We start from the raw sequence: 22,082 nt of genomic DNA on the forward strand, positions 1-22,082 counted from the left end.
TCCATGCTCGTCCTTAATGCACTTCACTTGATCCACATCGCGTGCTCTCCTCTCCCGTTCCCTGGCTAGCCTGAACAATTTCCTATCCCCGCCTTTCTCTTCTAGTTCAGCATAAAGACGTTCAAAAGCTGCTATTTTTGCCTCCTTACTCGCTATCTTATAAAGTTCTTTATTCGTCCACTTCTCCACCTCATTCGTGCTTTCTATCAATTTCGCGTACTCCATTTTCTTTGCTTCCACCTTCTCTTGCACTTGTCCATTCCACCACCAGTCCCCTCGATGCTGACTATGACTACCTGTCGAGACTCCCAACACTTCCCTTGCTACAACCCTAATACAACTAGCCGTCTTATCCCACATACTGGTCGCATCCCCACTACTATCCCAAGCCTCCATGTCCTTCAATTTCTGTCCCATCTCTAGGGCACTAGCCGTGGTCAAACTCCCCCATTTGATCCTAGGTCGATTATCCCCGACCCTCTTCTTCTTCGTCATCCTGATCCCTAAATCCATCACCAAGTGCTTATGTCGGGTTGTAAGGTTGTCTATCGGAATGACCTTACAGTCTTTGCACAGACCTTTATCATCTTTTCTAAGGAGTAAAAAGTCTATCTGAGTCTTAGCCACCGTACTACGGAAGGTTACCAAGTGGTCCTCCTTTTTTGGGAAACTCGAGTAGGCTATCACCAACCCAAAAGTTCTTGCGAATTCCAAAAGTGAAACTCCTCCTTCATTTCTGTCCCCGAAGCCAAAGCCTCTATGCACATCATCATACCCCCCCCCCCCCGACATAGACCCGATGTGCCCATTGAAATCCCCTCCCACGAACAGCTTCTAGGTAGGCGGTATGATTCATTGTTGATAGATTTTCCTTCATCATGAGAAAAGATGAGGGAGTCCTAATGGCAGTTGTTCCAGTGGTTTATAGTTCATTTTCTGTATCAAAAATCGGAAACATCAGATTTTTCGCTAGGATCACATTTGGGAAGATTAATAAGTACTGGAATTCAGCTCAATCTGACCTAGCCTCTTCTTTTATTAGATCAAAGCTCTCAGACATACTGCTAAGAGAACTTTGAATGAAGCATGAAGAAACAGGTGAAAGGTTGCTTCACCATAACAATCTTAAGTCAAATATCTACCCAACTTTTCTATTTCATCTTACCTCAAATAGGAAGTTGTTGTCAGCTAAAAGTAAGATGATTCTTTATTTAATTTGGTGAAATTTACAAATAGGAAGTTGTTGTCACCGAAAAGTAAGATGAATCTTTATTTGGTGAAATTTGAGAACTTGACTTTGTGAAACATTTATATTGTGATATCCACAAGCTTGCTAGTGTTATTCTTCTTTCAGTAAGAAAAGGATGTAGGCCAAAGCAGTTAATGAGTCCAGCAATTCAAATGCTTAGCAGTTACCAACTTCCAAAAAGCAATAATCCCAATCGTATCGAACTTTCCATTTTTTTTTAGAGTGGTTACAAAATCTCCATGACTAGGATCAAACCTTGTTCATACTTCCTTCTCATTTTTAATTTTGAATTGTGGTTCTAAAAGTCATGCAAAGGATATTCCAATGGATTATTTTAATATTACAGGAAATAGCGGTTTTAGTCCATGTGTTATTGCATAATTCCAGTTCTAGTCTCTGTGTTATTTGATTATGCATATTTAACCTTCAATTATTTGAAGTGTGTGATTTTGGTCCTTAGAGTTAACAAAAGTTAATTATTTAACAAAATAATTATTTTGAAATATATAAAATAAAATAAATTGAAGGGTTGGTGATTTTAAATGCTTGAAGAATTATGTGGGTAAAAAAATTAAATTTAATAAAAATTAAATGTTAAATTTTTTAAAGAGTGAAAGTTGTTAGGACACCATTGATAGTCTTAAGGAGCCCGTCCACCTACTAAACCCTCAAATGTAATCGTATTTGACCTTGATTAGTAATCATTGAAAAAGAGAGGAAGAACGAGTTGGTAGGGAATAAAAAACAGAGCATAAAACATTTGAATAAAATGGAGCTAATGAATAAAATACATATACATAATTCTTCAAGCATTTAAAGTCACCAACCCTTTTGTTTTATTTTATTTTATATATTATCAAATATCATTTTGTTAAATAGTTAACTTTTGTTAACTTCAAGGACTAAAACCGCACACTTCAAATAAATGAAGGTTAAATGTGCATAGTCAAATAACACATGGATTAAAATTGGAATTATGCAATAATACATGGACTAAAACCGCTATTTTTTGCCTATGATTTTAAGGAGTTGGTGATTATTTTGAATATTCGGTATTTTGGTTGGCTATAATAATTTGAATGTTGAAACCCTATTAACATTATTTCCAATACCAAAAATCTAAAGTGGTGTGTGATGTATTTTTCGGATTAAATATGACAAGGCCGTTCATCAGTATAATTTTCAGCCATTTTGATTACCTTCACTACATGATATGAGCTAATGATTGGTGCTCTCTTGCTCTGGTGAAAAAAGTGTACTTATTAAATTTGATTATTTCTTCTTCATCACTTGCAGGGTATCCCACGACAGCGTTTCTATAATTTTGTGAAAAAGCATGGTATAGGCTTACCTCGTGCGTGTAGGGGGATAAGTTCAATATCTGATTCACCAGTAGAGGACACTAATCTCACCTGTTCGGGTTTGATAACAATTGTTCCCGATTTATCAACCAAATGCAGAATCCATGGTACCGCTTGGTCACCTGTCTATTATTTTTATCCTCATGAATTTATGTTTTAATTTTAGCATCTGGCCTATAAACAACAACAACATACTCAGTGAAATCCCACAAAGTGAGGTCTGGAGAGGGTGGAGTGTACGCAGACCTTACCACTACCTCATGGAGTGTAGAGAGGTTGTTTCCGAAAGACCCTCAGCTCAAGTGTAACAAATTCAAGTAAAAGAAGAAGAAAACAATAGATAAAGCATAGATGCTAAAAAGAAAAACAATGTAAAGTCTACAAGAAAATGACAATAACAACAACAAAATAGTGTGATGATCGAAAAGCAATAACAACACAACTATAGTGGCATGTCTAGTCATATGAAAGGCACCCTAAACCATCACAAAGGCAAGACAGCCATATATTATATGATTAGGGAAGAGTCTCTTTTGTTCGTTCAATGTTTGGCAATAGGGAGTTTTCAACTTTGTTCATATTGCCTCTTAGAAACAATACAAAACCTTTTCACATTTGTCCAATATCTAGTTAACCAGGCCTAAAGGGAAGAACCCCATTAGGTGCACTGCTAATCATGGAGGAGAGGATATCTACTATTGGATCGGTATATACTTTGAGAACTTAATACGAAACTGATGGAACATAAAGCTAGTCCTTTCTTAGTAATTTGTCTAAGCTAGTACACACATTGGTATCTAATGCTTTAGTATTTCTTCTTGTCTGCAGAAGCAGATTTAGGATTTTATTTGAGGTGTTCAATTTTAATTTCTTACAGTTGAAACCGTTATACTGTTGATATTGTGGGTTCACATATGAAGCGTATGGACCTTTGCATGGCAACCATGCAGTGGACTTTAAAACCTTTTCTGTAACTTGGTCATTATATTGGAAAACATTTGCAATCATGTTTTAATGTGCACTTTTTGGTCCAGGGCAAAACAACAAGAAATGGTTTTGGCTGACATGTGTACTAAATCGGGTGAAGCATGGGAATATTGTCCAAGAGAAGCTTTACGCAGAGTCTCTCAAATTTTAAAAGATGAATTTGGCTTGGTATGGTCAATTCCTCGTGCGGCAAAGAGTTAAAAAAATTATATTGATCTGACGTGTATCTACATTTTTAGGTCATGACTGCAGGCTTTGAAGTTGAATTTTACCTTCTGGAGAGTGTTACAAAGGATGTGAGAGAACGCTTCCCATAATAGTTTTGCTTATAGTCTTCCATCATATATGTTTTTGGAGCTCTCTTCTAAATATGTTACTCTAAATATGTATAACTAAATCACACAGGAACGACAAAGAAGAGTTTGAATCATCGGATAAGTGCAGGAGGTGCCATACAACAGCATTTGATATGTTATCCCCGATGCTTGAGGAGATGCTCACTTATCTTCAGTCCTTGAATATTTCAGTAGATTATGTAAGTCTTTATTTCCTTGAATGTTTGTTTGCAAATTTGATGTTTCTCATATTGTTGCAATCAGTATTATAGCTAAGTAGGAGATTTTAGCTTGTATATCCATTTATTCCGCTTGAATTGGAGCTTCGGACTCGAGGTAATTTTTTCTTGCCTTATTGAGAGTGTCTTGCATTCTTTAGAGTGTCCCATATTCGTTGAGGGAATGGGCTGTTTCCTCCTTTGGGTTAATCCCCATCTCATAAGCTAACTATTGAGGTGAATTAAACAAAAGATCCTTTTTCCTCATACTATTTATGAAATAAATAGCATCATAAATATGTAATCTAACACCACTACTACACATAGTGAGAGTTACTTATTATTTTGTTTCTTGACGAAGATATATTTATTTTACTTTTGTTAATTTATGAAGACATGCTTATCATACTTTTGTTAGTGTCATGAGAAAACTTTTCATCGATTACCTTCAAAACTGTTTTTTAACTTTCAAAAGTCAAATTTATCTGTCCTTATCCTTCATATACTGAAGGACTATTTCTAGTCAGATCATTGTGGGATAGAAGAAGCATTGAAAGTGAAGTAGCGGAATCTGTCTGTATTTCATTCACATACAAAGTAGTCTTCGGGAAAAAGATAACACGTTGTTCAATGACATAATTTGCAAGATAGTCAAAACGCGTTTTGAACGCGTAGTCAACAAAACGCGTTTTGAACGCGTAGTCAAAAAAGGAAGGTTCAATACGCGGATTTTACGCGTTTCTAGTTTCCTATAAATAGAAGACTTCTTGCCCTCATTTATCCCATCCCAGAAAGAGAGAGTAAGAATACAAAGAGAGTTATACACCAAGATAAATATTTTAGTCTTGAGTGTCCTCTTTAGTAGTTGTTCCTTTTACAAGAGAGAAGTGTTTATTGTTGTTTTCTCCTTGTATTTGAGAGCTGTGTACTCCATATTAAATAGTGAGATCCTTCTACCCCGTGGTTTTTTCCCTTCTATCATTTAGAGGGGGTTCCACGTAAAATTCTCGTGTCCAATTTATTTTCATTATTTTCATCATATCAAACTTTAGTTGTGGTGCTTCCTACCCCCAACAGTGGTATCAGAGCCCTCGGTTATTCTGTCTATTTTATGCGAAGGTACTATTTGTGAATAGTAACTTTTCATGAATAGTAAAATTCGGTGAATAGTACTATTCACGTGAATAGTAAATTTTGGTGACGGTACAGTTTGTCACGATTGTTCGCAAAAATATTCAGAAACGATCTAGAAGGGTGTGAAGCAAATAACAATGTCGAGTACAACAAAGTTTGACGTTGAAAAATTCAATGGGACTAATTTTTCATTGTGGAAAATGAAAATAAAAGCGATATTGAGAAAAGACAATTGCTTAGCTGCAATTGAAGGCAGGCCCGTAGACTTTACTGATGACAGCAAGTGGAATGACATAGACAGCAACGCAGTTGCTGATCTACACTTGGCACTAGCTGATCAAGTGTTGTCTAGTGTGGCAGAAAAGCGGACGACGAAGGAAATATGGGATACTCTTACGGGGTTGTATGAGGCCAAGTCTTTACATAATAAAATCTTCTTAAAAAGAAGATTGTATACTCTTCGAATAACAGAGTCCATGTCAGTTACTGAACACATCAATACTTTGAATACTCTATTTTCGCAACTTACAACAATGGGTTGCAAAATAGAGGGTACTGAACGTGCGGAGCTTCTACTTCAAAGTCTGCCTGACTCGTATGATCAACTCATCATCAACCTGACGAACAATACAGATAGTCTAGTTTTCGATGAAATTGCAACCGCTGTCTTGGAAGAAGAAAATAGGCGCAAAAATAAGGAAGACAGACAAGCAAGTTCGCAGCAAGCTGAAGCTTTGATGATGGTGAGAGGAAGACCAACGGAACGTGGCCCTAGTGAGAGTCACAATCACGGCAGATCTCAATCAAGAAGTAAGAAGAATATCAAGTGCTACAACTGTGGCAAGAAAGGGCACTTCAAGAAAGATTGCCGGTTCAAGAAGAAGAGTGAAAACCCTGAGCCATCAAATGCTCAAGGGAATATTGTATGTACCTCGGATGATGGCGATATTTTATGTAGTGAGGCAATATCAAATAATGAAGGCAGAAAACGTTTCGCTGATGTCTGGATTATGGACACAGGAGCAACATGGCACATGACTTCCAGGAGAGAATGGTTCCATCAATATTATCCTATCTCAGGAGGGTCTGTGTTCATGGGAAACGATCATGCTTTGGATGTTATTGGTATTGGGTCCATCAAAATAAAGATGTATGATGGCACGGTACGCACCATCCGGGAGGTACGACATGTAAAAGACTTGAAGAAGAATCTATTGTCTTTAGGACAACTAGATGATAATGGATGTTCGTATAAGACTCATGGTGGAGTCATGAGAATATCCAAAGGAGTGCTTGTAGTGATGAAAGCAGAAAAACTTGCGGCAAATCTATATGTGCTTAAAGGTGAAACACACCAAGAAGGAGAAGCATCAACCGCGTCAGCAAGTTCATTTGAAGAATCAACGATGATGTGGCATCGTAAACTTGGCCATATGTCGGAACGAGGTTTGAAGATTCTTGCTGAGCAAAAACTTCTTTTAGGGCTCAAAAAGGTTTCACTACCCTTTTGTGAGCATTGTGTTACCAGTAAGCAAAATAGACTGAAGTTTAGCAGTTCCTCTGCTAAAAGCAAGGAAATACTAGATCTGGTTCACTCTGATATCTGGCAAGCACCGGTGGAGTCTCTAGGAGGAGCGAAATATTTCGTGTCATTTATCGATAATTACTCCAGGAGAAGTTGGGTGTATCCAATCAAGAGGAAGGCAGATGTTTTTTCAGTTTTCAAAGAATTCAAAGCGCGGGTGGAACTTGAATCCGAGAAAAAGATCAAGTGTTTGAGGACAGATAATGGAGGAGAATACACTGGTGATGAATTTAATAACTTCTGTAAACAAGAAGGTATTAAACGGCAGTTCACGGTGGCATATACTCCACAACAAAATGGAGTAGCAGAGCGGATGAACAGAACTTTGTTGGAACGGACAAGAGCTATGTTGGCAACTGCAGGGTTGGAAAAACCATTCTGGGCAGAAGCAGTCAAAACTGCCTGTTATGTGATCAATCGGTCACCATCAACCGCAATTGATCTGAAAACACCAATGGAGATGTGGACAGGAAAACCAGCTGATTATTCTCGCTTACATATATTCAGAAGTCCTGCTTATGTTATGTACAACACCCAAGAAAAATCGAAGTTGGATCCAAAATCCAGAGAATGCATTTTCTTAGGGTATGCTGATGGAGTCAAGGGGTATCGCTTATGGGATCCCACAGCCCGCAAGGTGGTAATCAGCAGGGATGTTGTATTTGTTGAAAACAAGATACAAGCAAAAGAAGGTAGCACTTCAAAAGAAAAATCAGAGACTACTACAGTTGAAGTTGAAGAAATAGAAGAAGTTCCAGTTTCTTCTGAAGCAGCACTAGAGCACGAAGAACAAAAGCAAGCTGAGATCGAAACTCCAGAAGTTCGACGGTCAACTAGGGAGAGAAGAGAACCAGCTTGGCACTCAGATTATTCTATGGAGAGTAATATTGCATACTGTCTACTAACAGAAGATGGAGAGCCTTCAACTTTTCATGAGGCTATGAAAGGCCAAGAATCATCTCTGTGGATGGCAGCAATGCAAGAAGAAATTGAAGCTCTTCATAAAAATAAAACATGGGATCTTGTTCAATTACCACAAGGAAGGAAGACCATTGGAAACAAATGGGTCTATAAGATCAAACGCAATGGTAATTATCAAGTGGAGAAGTATCGTGCAAGATTGGTGGTGAAAGGATTCGCTCAGAAAGAAGGTATAGACTTCAATGAGATATTTTCTCCGGTGGTTCGACTCACAACAATTCGAGTGGTCCTGGCGATGTGTGCTACATTTGACTTGTACTTGGAGCAGTTAGATGTCAAAACTGCATTTCTTCATGGAGAACTTGAAGAAGAAATTTATATGCTCCAACCAGAAGGTTTTGAAGAACAGGGAAAAGAGAACTTGGTTTGCAGGTTGAACAAATCTCTATACGGTCTCAAACAGGCGCCGAGATATTGGTATAAGAGATTTGATTCCTTCATTATAAGCCTTGGATACAACAGACATAGTTCAGATCCTTGTGTTTATTACAAGAGATTTGGTGATGAAGATTTTGTTATTTTGCTGTTGTATGTTGACGACATGTTGGTAGCAGGCCCCAACAAAGATCGTCTCACAAATTTAAAGGCACAGTTGGCTAGGGAGTTTGAAATGAAGGACTTGGGACCAGCAAACAAGATTCTAGGGATGCAAATTCACCGAGATAGAGATAATAGGAAGATTTGGCTTTCTCAAAAGAACTACTTGAAGAAAATCTTGAGACGCTTCAAGATGCAAGACTGTAAGTCAATTTCTACCCCACTTCCTATTAATTTCAAGTTATCCTCAAGTATGTGTCCTAGCAATAAAGCAGAGAGGATGGAGATGTCTCGAGTACTGTATGCATCAGCAGTGGGAAGTTTAATGTTCGCTATGGTATGTACAAGACCTGACATTGCACAAGCAGTGGGAGTGGTTAGTCGATACATGGCTAATCCTGGTAGAGAGCATTGGAATACTGTTAAGAGGATCCTGAGATACATCAAGGGTACCTCAGATGTTACAATGTGTTATGGAGGATCAGACTTTACTGTTAAAGGTTATGTTGATTCAGATTATGCAGGTGATCTTGATAAAAGTAAGTCCACCACAGGTTATGTGTTTACTCTTGCTGGAGGAGCTGTAAGCTGGGTTTCAAAACTGTAATCTATCGTGGCAACATCTACGACGGAAGCAGAATATGTAGCAGCTACACAAGCTAGCAAAGAAGCAATATGGATGCAGATGTTACTGGAGGAGCTCGGGCACAAACAAGAGAAGATTGCTCTATTTTGTGACAGTCAGAGCGCTTTGCATCTTGCAAAGAATCCGGCATTTCATTCAAGAACAAAGCACATACGAGTTCAGTATCACTTTGTTCGTGAGAAGGTGGAAGAAGGTAGTGTGGATATTCAGAAAATTCACACTAATGACAACCTGGCAGATATGTTTACGAAGCCGATCAACAGTAACAAGTTCATATGGTGTCGATCTTCTATTGGCCTAGCAGAAACGTAACATTGTAGTAATTGGGTAGAAAGGATGGTGTGAAAACTTAATTGATTCTCAATTAAATCTTCAAGTGGGAGAATGCAAGATAGTCAAAACGCGTTTTGAACGCGTAGTCAACAAAACGCGTTTTGAACGCGTAGTCAAAAAAGGAACAAAACGCGTTTTGAACGCGTAGTCAAAAAAGGAAGGTTCAATACGCGGATTTTACGCGTTTCTAGTTTCCTATAAATAGAAGACCTCTTGCCCTCATTTATCCCATCCCAGAAAGAGAGAGTAAGAATACAAAGAGAGTTATACACCAAGATAAATATTTTAGTCTTGAGTGTCCTCTTTAGTAGTTGTTCCTTTTACAAGAGAGAAGTATTTATTGTTGTTTTCTCCTTGTATTTGAGAGCTGTGTACTCCATATTAAATAGTGAGATCCTTCTACCCCGTGGTTTTTTCCCTTCTATCATTTAGAGGGGTTTCCACGTAAAATTCTCGTGTCCAATTTATTTTCATTATTTTCATCATATCAAACTTTAGTTGTGGTGCTTCCTCCCCCAAACATAATTTACGTGGATAATTGCTGCATGAACAACATCAAACACCTATGGCCTAAATCCCAGAGCTCAGGGGAAAATGAAAGAAAAAACAAAAGAGAATATAAAAGGAAAAAGAATTATAAGCCTCACGTGACATGTTATTTTCATACTTTTACACGTATGATAGTATCATGGCATTTAACTGTCCTGAGATAGTATCTTTCTTTTACCTAGAATAAGAAAGATATATCCAACATATTTTATCGTATTCTTCGTCTGTTTCATTTATATGGTGGTATGTATTGCACACGTAATCTTTCAAAGAAATGCAGACTTTTGGCACATATGAAAAAATGCTTATAGAACTTGTGGTTTTAAACATGACATGATATTTCTATTTTTATAAGTGTGTGTCATCAAGGGTAATTTTTTTTTTAATAAAAGGGTAAAATAAAAATTTAATATAAAAGAGTTTCTAATTATAGAAAAATGTCATTTTTCTTGGGACGGACTAAAAAGGGACGAGTGCAATGGAACAGAGTAGTAGTATTTTTCAATTTAACGAAGACTCCTCTTGATGTTGTCTCTTTCAAATATGCAGCTACATAAAGAAGTTGGGAAAGGTCAATTTGAGATTGGACTGGAATACGCAGATTGTTTTGGAGCAGCTGATAGATTAATTGATACACGTAAAGTCATAAGAACAGTAGGAAGGAAATATGGATATCCTCTAACTCTCTTGCCAAAGTAAGTAGCATATATTTCCACAGTATTTTTAGGTGCCATTTTCTTTTCTACGTACTAGTTAGTGCAGATATGCTTTTGCTTCTTTTGAAGTGCTACCAAACCATGTTTTCCTAGTTATGCTTTCTATTTTTGCTTATCACAAAAGCATTATGCATTAACTTTCAACTTATAAACATGACTGAAAAACATAATTTGCGTGTCATACAGTTTCACCATTTCTTACTTTCTCCCGTACTGCATTTGAGTATGGTTACAGCTCAAACGATGATTGGTAAATCTTTACTTTATTGATTAGACCAAGTTGTGGCGAGCTCGTGTAATATGGTTCATTAGGTGTGGTTTCTCTTCCTTTACGTCATCCGTCATCGGTCATCCTGTCTAGTCTATTCTCTCCAAATGTCTACTCATAATTTAAAGAAGAAAGATAAGTAAAAGTCTTTATTACAATTACCATTTCCAATTGGTTGATGCTTGTTGGTTTTAGTATAATCATGTTTTTTGGGATCTTTTCTTGTTTTCCTTTTTTAAACCTATTTTCCCATGATCTATGGTAACTCATAAGAACTCTATTATGGAAACAATTGTTACTTGTAAAAGAGTTTCCAGCGGTTCAACTTTTACTTGCACCTAAATAGTCGAGTCAATTTTTCGATCATCCATAGTAGTTTTCCATCCTATTATATGTCTAATATACACCCTAATTAGTTCCAATTAATACTACCAACACCATTCTTCCTCCACTTATAACCCTTTTAACTGCAGATCGAGATAAATTTTTGATGAGAGGGTTATATCTACATTGGGAAAGGAAAAAAAGGAAATTTAATTTTCTTTTTCATTAGCTCTCCTTGGGAGGATATAGTTTAGAGATATGCCAAGGTTTCAGACAAAATGAAAATAAAATTTTGATCTGAATCCCATCTCTCGACCAATATTTTTTTTTTTGTTGTTGTGATAATTGAATACCATTATAAGTACATTTAATCTGCAATTCTCTATCCCATTCCTGCAATTCTTCAGACCATTCAAGAAGTTGCAAGAATAACATACGCCCAAGTTTTTTTTGGCTATTTTTAATGAGCATTGCTTTTCTTACAAAAGGAAATATGGAGATGTTTCTCGACAACTTTAAATTTCTCATTTTACCCCTAATGACATGCTCTTATAGTCATAGAAATAACACCACATGTTTAAGACCACAAGTTTTAAAACATTCTTAAAGTCTTTCTTTACACTGCCATATAAAATGAAACTGGGGGAATAGTTTTGAATAATTTTCATAGTGACTAATGTAGGATAGTATTTTTTTTCACTAAACGTTTAGCTAAAAGAGCAGTAATGTTCCTTTCTGCAATATTTTCTGAATTTACTTCTCTGAAGATAAATTTTTGGGAGATTTCCTGAATGACTGTTTCAAAAATTTCTACTTCATGAGCACAGTTCCTTTCAGTTTGCTAACCTTATTTCCCTTGTTGTATAGGTATTCATTAGATGAATATGGCTGTGGATCAAATGTGCATATTAGTTTGTCCAGGAATGGAATAAACATTTTTAAGGCATCTGATGGATCAAGTCAATATGGTATTTCCAAGATTGGGGAAGCATTCATGAGTGGGGTGTTAGATCATCTTCCTTCCATACTTGCATTTACTGCACCACATCCTACAAGGTTAGAGGTTCTATACTTTTTAAGATTTAACTTATATGAACTGACAGTGAAGTTGCTGTCATGTGACCAGGAGGTGACGGGTTCAAACCTTGGAAACAGTCTCTGGCAGAAATACAAGGTAAGTCTGCGTACAATAGACCTTTGTGGTCGGGCCTTCCCCGGACCCTGCGCATAGCGGGAGCTTTAGTGCACCGGGCTGCTTCTTTGAACTGACAGTGTAAATAATACTTTTTTCACTCTCCGTATGATGTAATTCCCTATTTCCTTTGTATATATGTATTGGAGATTGTTTATGATTTCCCTTGAGCCAATTGTTTGAAATGAGCATAGTTCCATGATGGCAAAATCCCATTGTGCCGAGGCTGCAGCACTGTTGGAGCTAACTGAAAAAAAAGAGGAAACTTATAACTACTCGAAGCTATTCCTTTTTTTAAACTATCGTTAGTATAACGGATAACTTATAATTTTCTAACCTCAAATAATAATTAATTCTATAATTGAAATGACTCAATGTTTAATACATGAATGAGTTTTCCTGTTCAATTTGTTTCAAAAAAGTTTTTTTTTTTATAAATACAACTCTCTAAATTAAGGTCTCATCATTGTCACATGATGAAGGACTATTGGTTCTTAAATTACTTGAACATCATATGAAACACCAAGTGATATACATTTCATGGATTTTGCATTTGCATGAAGTTATATTTGAGGGAATTTCTTTCTCCTTTACAAAGATGTAAAAATGTGTCCAACTATTATATTCTAAGAATGACCTCTTGGTTTTATATTTCTCTTGTTATCATTTTTGGCTTCCCAACAAATGTAATCCTTGACCAAAATCACCAAAACAATAGGAAAATTATTTTTTCATAATATCTTTAAATATTATAATTAAATTTTTACATAGTAAGATGTTTTCTAAAGGCATTTTACATTATGTTTTGGATTTTCAGAGTAGGTATAATGCTTAGAGCATAAACTAGATAATAGTAGGGTAGAACTAGTTCCATTTTATATTTTATGAAAGGGTTATGCAGAGAGGTTTCACAATTAACATATTGAATTACAGTGTTGAATGACAAAAACACTCTAAATCTAAGAGCTAAGCAAAATTGCCACTTTTTTCACTCCTTGGTTGTAGTAAATAAGTTTGTTTTGAGCTAAGTGTATTTACTAGTAACCAAATCAAGAGAAGAATGTTCCTCTTTTGAAATTCCAGTAAAAACACAGGATATCTTTTGCCTTTATTTCTCACATTTTCTCTTCCTCATGGTTGTTTGACTTTGAAGTCTCTCATTTTGCTCAAACTTGTCTGGTCTTTCCCAGAATTAAACAGCATTTTCTATCTAAAGTTTCTGCAGAGATAAAAATCGTTCTTTTTGGGTTCGGTCTCCTCTTAACAGAAATATACATCATTTGAGTATGTTTGTGCAAAATTGCACTTCCCATCAACCCTGAACTACCTGACCTGATCCTTGCTTCTAATTTTCCCTTATTTTAGTTACCATTCCGTATTGCAGTTATGAGCGCCTATATTCTAAGGATTGGAATGGACGGTTTGTCACCTGGCAGAAAGAAAACACATAAGCAAAAATTAGTACTTGTACACTTCCTGGGGCTGTTGTTGTAAGCCATTTCGTATGTCCTGCATTTGATGCATGTACGGACCCATACTTGGGACTTGCTTCTATAATGACTGCTGGGATTGATGGCTTGCGGAAAAATTTGAGCCTTCCTGCACCAGTAGGTAAGAGACAATTATTTAGCAGTTTTTCTTCTACTGTATCTTCCGTGATAAATTGCCTTTACAAGTTTTTTTTGCCCTGAATTTTATGGTTAAGCCTGGATGCATATCATTTCTGTTGGGATCAGCTACTTTCATTAATAGAATAGGACAAGCTTATCTTCTCTTTTTGATAGCACAAAATATGTCCTCGAAGGATTGAGCTGCTTTCATCAATATATATATATATATATATATATATTGGATAACTGAGAAAACGCCAAGGGCCAGTGGAGCAAGATTCAAAACTCAGTGGATGATGGGACCGCCCCTTCACTCTTCTAGGAGTTCAACCCGTGATGTGCGCCTAACCTACTTCATCAGTATCTTTGACAGCTGCCCTTATATTCAGTATTCACTTACCTTCAGACAGAACAAATGAAAAATGGAATTTCATGAAAAAAAGAAATATAATAAACTTGTACTAGAAGTTGAGTTTTCTTAGTTTGGAACGAAACAAATATAGGATAAGGTTATTCTCTTTTGTCAACAAGTCTTCCTGCACTCTCAGAATAACATGGCTTAAAACTTCCTCAAATGACTTTATGATATAATGTTGGATTTAACTTATATACACTAAAATAGTATAAATAATTTTCACATTATCAATTCATTTTAACCAATGCAACATGCCTTCTAATTTTCATGTTACTAAACCACCTTTTATAGAAGGTTACTTGTAGTTATCTTTTACATAGTGTATAGAAGTTAAGCTCTATAATACGTAGTCAAAAAAAGTGCATTTGATAAACTAATTTTGGGCATTATCATTGATTTTCTTGCTAATGATTTATCAATTATCAAAGAGGATTACATAAAAACTGATAACAAGATCTCTTTGTCCATAAGTGAGATATTCATGTTATGTTATCAGAAGTTCTACTTGTGTTTTTTTGTGAAACAGATAGAGAGACTCATGATGTCAATCAAGAGGATTATCGAAGATTACCAGATTGTCTTACTGAGTCTTTAAACGCTTTAGAGAAAGATGCGTTGTTTAACGATATGAAGGGTGAAAATCTTGTGGTTTGCTTAAAAGCAATTCGTAAGCTACGTTTCAAATTATGCTTTCTTCCTTATATGAAGGTATATATGTTTGATAGAATTCCGCTTTCTGCTGAAATGGTTACTCTGGAAAAGGTTTATCGGGTATAATGAAATAAGAATGAATTGGCTCATTAGTGTTCATAGAAAATTCTTCCATTCAGTGTCAGTGTAAAAGCAATTATAAACTCTCAGTATCAGTGCATTTTAACATGTCGTAGCAGGTTACACAGAAATATTTTTAAGCTAAAATAAGATGAAAATTTTATTTTTAAGAGTGAATAACTAAATCTTGCAAAGAAAGTGTAAAAAACTAAATAAAATGGAGTGTATTTTTGTAAACAAACAACTTATTCTTCGAAATTATGCCATGCATATTATTTGAATATGACAAACCAAACGACCAATAAAAAATTACCTCAGCATAACTAATCTTATCATAACTTATCTCAGCATAGCTTATCCCATCATAATTAATCCCAACATAACTTGTCTTCAAACCAAACGACCCCTTAGAATTATCCTAGCTCTGCAGTCAATAGGATATGATTCCCGTTAACCAGTCGAATGTTCTATGATTCAGAAAAATAGGAGTAAGTTATGCAGCTGAATCGTGCCTGAGTATTCAAGATTTTCAGATTATATATGTTCATTCTCTTTTTTACATAGTTTTGATATAGAACTGATATAAGTTGATAACATAGTTTTTATATAGAACTGATATAAGTTGCTATTAACTTTGTTTCTTTGCAAACTTATCGCCAATAATGTATTATGAATAGTAATGTCTAGGGCTGGGCATAAAATACCGAAACCGAATTATCGAACCGAACCAGCTATTTTGGTATTTCAGTATTCGGTAATTCGGTTCGGTATTCGGTATCGAAATTTAACATTTCGGTATTTCGGTTTCGATATTTATAATTATTCCGTTTGGTATTCGGTAAATACCGAATATCGAAATTAAATCTGTTGGGCCGCCTAAAAGACTCCTTTTAAACATAAAGGGCTATAGGCCCATTGTTATAATTTAAGTCTAGCCCAATTGTCAATTGATAGTCTAACCCTAACACTTAACTTAAGACCTCAATACTTCAGTTAATACTTCTGAGTTCTGAGTTCTACTTCACCTTCACCGCTTCATGCCTTCACGCCTTCACCTGTGGCGCTGTTAAGACCTCAATACTTCAGTACTTCTGAGTTCTGCTTCACCTTGACCGCTTCACGCCTTCACAATCACGCCTTCACCTGTAGCGCTGTTCGGCTGTTCACCACTGTCCACCTTCATCTCATTGAGTCATTTGTGATCTCCCTTTCTATTCATCCAAATCGGAGACGTTGAGTGAAGCCTCGAGGTGAGCTGCCAGCACCGCCAATCTACCTCGAGCAACTGGCAGAGAAGTCATTTTTTTGGCTTTTGGTTTTTTACTTTTTTGTATTGATGGTTTTCTGGTAGGTCATAGGTGTGTAGTAAGCACTTGATTTTCTTGGTATTAGGAGTTCTTTGACTTCGAAATTGGTGCAAGCTGTTATTTGTCTTCAAGATAAGCGTCGAAACTGGCCTTATCCCATCAATGTTGAAGAAGATTTTAATGATCTTATGAAACTTGAACTTGGTATGTTTTTCAGTTTTTTATATTTTATTTTTATATTTGTTTACTTAGTTTAATTGTTGACACATTTTAAATTCTTTTTAGATATGGATGATAGCTCAAAAGATTCTCCCGTTCTTGATTTGTAATCGCAAGATGCCTTAGGTAGTTAGGTTTAAGGCTTTGAATTTTCACTTACATTCTATGAACAAATTGTATGTGGGCAACATGATGATTTTGCCTGTTCTGTTTGAATACATGAAGGTATATCCATGTCAGATGAAATGGACCTCCTGGCTGAGCAGGTTAAGATGCTTAGTGTTAGCGGAGAGATTGCATTCAGTAGCAGTACATTGAAGCGGTTGATGGAGCAATCTGTAAATGATCCCGAGAGTTCAAGAAATCAAGCATATTCTGTTGTTATTCTTTTTCAATCTTCAAAACAATTTGATGGTTAAGTGTCTCTCTGTTAAGTGCTAAGTTTCGAAATTATTCTCTTCTAGTGTCATAGACAGCAAAGCTGCAAAGGGGTTGCTGAGTAATAGACAACATGAACTGTTTCTACTTTTTTTTGTGCGTCTTTTTTTTGTCTTCAGGTGGATTTTGGGATCTGAACTAGTTATAGGCTCTGAACTGGTTATGTTGAAGTCCCCAGGCTTTATATGTTGCAGTGGCGTGTTTGCTGTCAAGAGACTGAAGAAACTAAAACTCTACAAGTGGGATTCAAGGAATTTTCGCGAACGATGAAAAAGATAAGGAACTTGAAGCATCAAAATGTACTTCCACTTGTTGCTTATTACTCTAGCAATGATGAAAAAAATACTTATCTACAAATATCAGAACAGTTGAAGTCTACTAACACTTTTCAAAAGTAAGCCAATTATAAGTAGTCAAGAACTTCAAATTTTTCATCTTGTAATTCTTTATCATATTGTTGTTCTTTATTGTTGCAGATTATGTTGAGGGGAAATGGAATTTCCCATGGAAACATAGGCTGTCAATAGCAGTTGGCATAGCAAGGGGTTTCGCGTACATATACAGAAGTTCAAAGAAAGAAATTGTGATTCCTCATGGCAACATTAAGCCATCAAATATTCTACTAAGCGAAAAAGGGGAGCCATTAATAAGTGAGTATGGATATTGCAAATTCCTAGACCCCAACAAAAGTTGCCTCTACAAGGACAATGTTTACACAGCCCCTGAGAAAAAATTGACAGAAGAAACTGATGTCTATAGCTTTAGGGTGATTCTGCTAAAACTGTTGACCGGTAAAGTTGTGGAGAAGACAAGATTAGACCTTGTCAAATGGATGAAATCCATAGTGAGGGAAGAATGGACTGGAGAAGTGTTTGATAGTGAAGTTGCAAACTTTGAAATGTATGCTTTTCCTCTACTAAATGTAGCACTCAAGTGTGTGGATCGTTTGCCAGAGGAACGACCTACTATGGTAGAGGTTTTGGAGATAATCGATGAAGTTGTGAATGCTCAAGAAGACATTTCTCCTTCTTCTATGACTTCTTTTGAATCCACCCCTTGTTCAATGAAACATATGTATGTCATTTAGTTTGAGAGATTTTCTTCTTTATGTATGTGAGCATTAACTTTTACCAAGACTCTTTCAAGTTATTTTTCTGAAATGTGTGGCTAGTTGTGAAAGGTTTAAAGTGAGTGGCTGAAAGAACAAACACTACTCATGTAAACTCATCACCACTCTCTAGCTGACCTATGCAACTGTAATGTAGCATAATAAACTTCATGCGACTCACCTAACCTAACTTTCTCTAGTAGATCTAGACACATAGTCAGAAACTCATGTGCATCCTCAGTCTTTCCACCCTAAAAATGAGGTGGATCCATCTTCTTGAACTTCTCATATCTGTGTTTCTCATCATCGGTCAACACAAGAAAAATGCATCCTAAGCTCCTTCTCTAGGTAAGACAACACCATCCCCTCTAGGACCCACCAGTGGCTGTTCCACTGGACCTTAAACAATTAGAGCCTGATGCTGCTCTAAGGTCTGGGCCCCCACTCTAGTCTGATAACTCTCTGGTGTGCTTATCGTAGCCACACTCTGAGGAAAACCCTTAAACGCACCCAATACCCTCATGAAGGTGGTCTAAAGCAATAGTACACTGGAATACTCTAAAGGAACCCGGTCCTCTCTAGCATCAATCTCTGGCTCAGGAGAGGAACCTCTACCATGACCCTTCATTGGTGCCACTCTACAGGAACAAACTTTGACCCTCAAACGGCCTATACCTTTACCTCCACCCTAAAAATGAGATGGATCCATCTTCCTGAACTTCTCATATCTGTGCTTCTCATCATCGGTCAACACAAGAAAAAATGCATCCTAAGCTCCTTCTCTAGGTAAGATAACACCATCCCCTCTAGAACCCACCAGTGGCTGTTCCACCGGACCTTAAACAACTAGAGCCTGATGCTGCTTTAGGGTCTGGGCCCCCACTCTAGTCTGAAAACTCTCTGGTATGCTTATCGCAGCCACACTCTGAGGAAAATCCTTAAACGCACCCAATACCCTCATGAAGGTGGTCTAAAGCAACAGTGCACTTGAAAACTCTAAAGGAACCCGGTCCTCTCTAGCATCAATCTCTGGCTCGGGAGAGGCACCTCTACCACGACCCCTCATTGGTGCCACTCTACGGGCACAAACTTTGACCCTCGCACGGCCTCTACCTTTACCTCTACCCATAGTTGGGGTCTCAATAATATGCTCAGGTAATGCCTCTACTCCTCTACTAGTAGAAGTAGCTCGTGTCCTAGCCATCTATCAAAAAAGATATGCGATAACTCAGTACTAGTGCTAGTAACCACACACGACACAAAATTGGAAAAAGAAAAGGAATTTTTCTAACAGTTTTCATATCCTCTCAAAGATAAGTAAGGGACATCTGCATACCAATCATCATGATTCTACTAAACTTGGCTTGTACACAAGTGATACCTATGAGCCTAAAGCTCTAATACCATTTTCTCATAATTCAAAAATGGGTGTGATGACACTCGTCTTAACCCACCAAGATAAGTCAATTGAAGAACCAACAAAAGAAAAATGCAGAAGTGAAATTAAAACAACAAAAGAAATAAACTTAATTAATAGTTGATTTATATACTCATGACTCAATTCCCCCAAGATTGGTTGTCATGTGTACAAGTTACTAATGTATTACAATAAATATGAAAAAAATACAAGTCTCAATGTCTTTGTCTCAAAAGTAGAACCAGAAACATATTAAGAGTAAGAAGTGTCCGCCGAAATAACAAAATAGCTACCTCAACAACTCCAAATGATAAGCCTTAGATATAGAAAAGAGTAAGGAGGAATCACAAAAGTCTGGGATCATGACCTACACAAGTGTAGAAGCAAGGAGTGAGTACCAACTTAGATGGTACTCCATAAGAAAACTACTAAATATGAGGTAAAGCAGATAGAATATGGGTACTCCTTTCACTCTAACCGAACCTCCAAAATTACAATTTGCATAAAGATCAACCCAACCTAACTATCCATAATCCGCATAGCACATATCTCAAATATAACATCACAACAGTACAAATTATCGACATCGACATCAAGTTCATCAATCACAAATCATTAAAGAAAGATTCATAATTTCACAAATTGTAAAGAGGTAATATGCAATGCAATCAGATGTCAAATAAAATGATGCATTCTTTTCTATCTGCCATAACCCAAAATCGGGTATGATGACACTCGTATCAATCTACTGAGACAAGTCGGCCTAAAACTCAACAAAAAATAAATGCAAAAGTAAATGAGATAAAGCAATGTTTAACTTAATAAAAAATAGGTAACTAATCTCAAAATTCTCCAAGATTGATTGTCACGTATATGAGTCACTAATACATTATTAAAGTACAAAAGGAAATATAGTCATAATGTATTTATCTTTAGAATAGGAATAAAATATAATAAAAGAGTAAGATGTGTCTGCTAGATGGATGTAACAGCCACCTCAACACTCGAAATGGTAGCATCTGATGTGGTAGGAAACACTAGGAGATCAAGTAGGTCCGGGCTCAGAACCTACAAAAGTATAGAAGCAAGGGGTGGGTACCAAAAAATATGGTACTCAACAAGTAGACAACTAAAACCAAGCAAAGCTCAATAGATTACAAGTAATCCAGTTATCCCAACCGAACCTCCTTAACTACAACTTGCATAAAACTAGCCTAACTCTACACTTTATAAAATAATAATAATATAGTCCACGAATACTCATCAATAGTCTCATCAAATGAATCATATCAATTCAAGTTCAGCACATATAGAGAAATAAGGGGTAAACACGAGTTCACAAATATAAAAAAGGTGTGATGCAATGCAATGAAATGATACATGTATGTCCTATCGGTACACATCCGCTGAATCATAATTCGGAGCCCATGAGGGACATTTTTGTCTATGTAACTTGCCACGAAGCGTGTGACCCATCCCTTCAATTTACATATCCTTCCACGGAGCATGTGTCGATCCTTTTATTTCATAATACCTCCTACGGAGCGTGTGGTCTGACCCCTTTTTATTCCATATGATTTCCAGTCTCAACGCAGTATATCAGAACCAATACAACCAATTCATGCTCATATAATTCACAATGATAGCATGATATCATCAATAATTTTTACATCTTATATCAATATAATATGTTCGTATGTCCAAGATAAGTCAATAATCTCATCACAGCGATCACACCAATACACGTCATTAGATTGTCATTTTATACCCTCATTTCTATTTTAAGGTCAATCATATAGTCAATAACCCAACACAATATTCATCACTCTCCAACACACATAACAAGGAAATACTAGCATCTACAAGCTTAAACAGAGGTTTAAAAGTTCACTTGTCTCAAATAATCAAGTAATAACTCTAGGACTTGAGCCTTCCCCTTTCGTTGAGCTTACAAATCAATGTAATCTAATCAAATAAATAATCACAATAATATTTCTAAACAAAAAACACCCATACCACTATATCTCAAGCCTCGACCCAAAAACTCATTCAAATCTATAATCAAGTCCTAAATATCAAGTCTAGGGTTAGGTCTCAATTTGTTCAACTAACATAAATCTAATGATATTTATATAATATAATATACCTAATATTTAATTATCTATCTCAATATATCAAAACTTGAGTCATAATGTAATACCATACGAATCCAGTACAGAAGCAAGTTAAAACACTGAAATCTCACCCATGGAAAGGAACAAATAACTTTTTTCAGTAACTATCCTATTTAAAAATTGAGTATTAAATACCTTACCAATCATTCCCTAATGATGTATCATCATTACCCATTTGTTGGATATTTTCCATAAAATATCCACTCAA

At 36.4% G+C, this 22,082-nt stretch overlaps 1 protein-coding gene and 1 pseudogene across 1 annotated transcript; both read left to right on the plus strand.

Annotated features, from left to right (window-relative positions):
• Positions 1-902: 902 nt before the first annotated feature.
• On the plus strand, positions 903-14,212 carry LOC129899808 (uncharacterized; annotated as a pseudogene).
• A 479-nt stretch (positions 14,213-14,691) lies between these two features.
• LOC129899809 (probable inactive receptor kinase At3g08680) lies at positions 14,692-18,262 on the plus strand. Its single transcript, XM_055974821.1, has 4 exons — positions 14,692-14,734; positions 14,967-15,107; positions 16,963-17,151; positions 17,652-18,262. Exons 1-4 carry the CDS (start codon positions 14,692-14,694, stop codon positions 18,260-18,262), a joined length of 984 nt encoding a protein of 327 aa, XP_055830796.1.
• The last annotated feature ends 3,820 nt before the right edge of the window (positions 18,263-22,082 follow it).

The sequence above is a fragment of the Solanum dulcamara genome, chromosome 8 (genome assembly GCF_947179165.1).
Source record: "Solanum dulcamara chromosome 8, daSolDulc1.2, whole genome shotgun sequence".
NCBI classification, from domain to species: Eukaryota; Viridiplantae; Streptophyta; class Magnoliopsida; order Solanales; family Solanaceae; genus Solanum; species Solanum dulcamara.

Bases quoted from the DNA above. Each gene is read 5' to 3' on its own strand.
- LOC129899809 (XM_055974821.1), top strand. From the start codon at position 14,692: ATGCCTTCTAATTTTCATGTTACTAAACCACCTTTTATAGAAG. The intron at 14,735-14,966 runs GTTACTTGTAGT...TTTGTGAAACAG, and splicing joins TAAACCACCTTTTATAGAAG to ATAGAGAGACTCATGATGTC. The intron at 15,108-16,962 runs GTAAGCTACGTT...GAATACATGAAG, and splicing joins GGTTTGCTTAAAAGCAATTC to GTATATCCATGTCAGATGAA.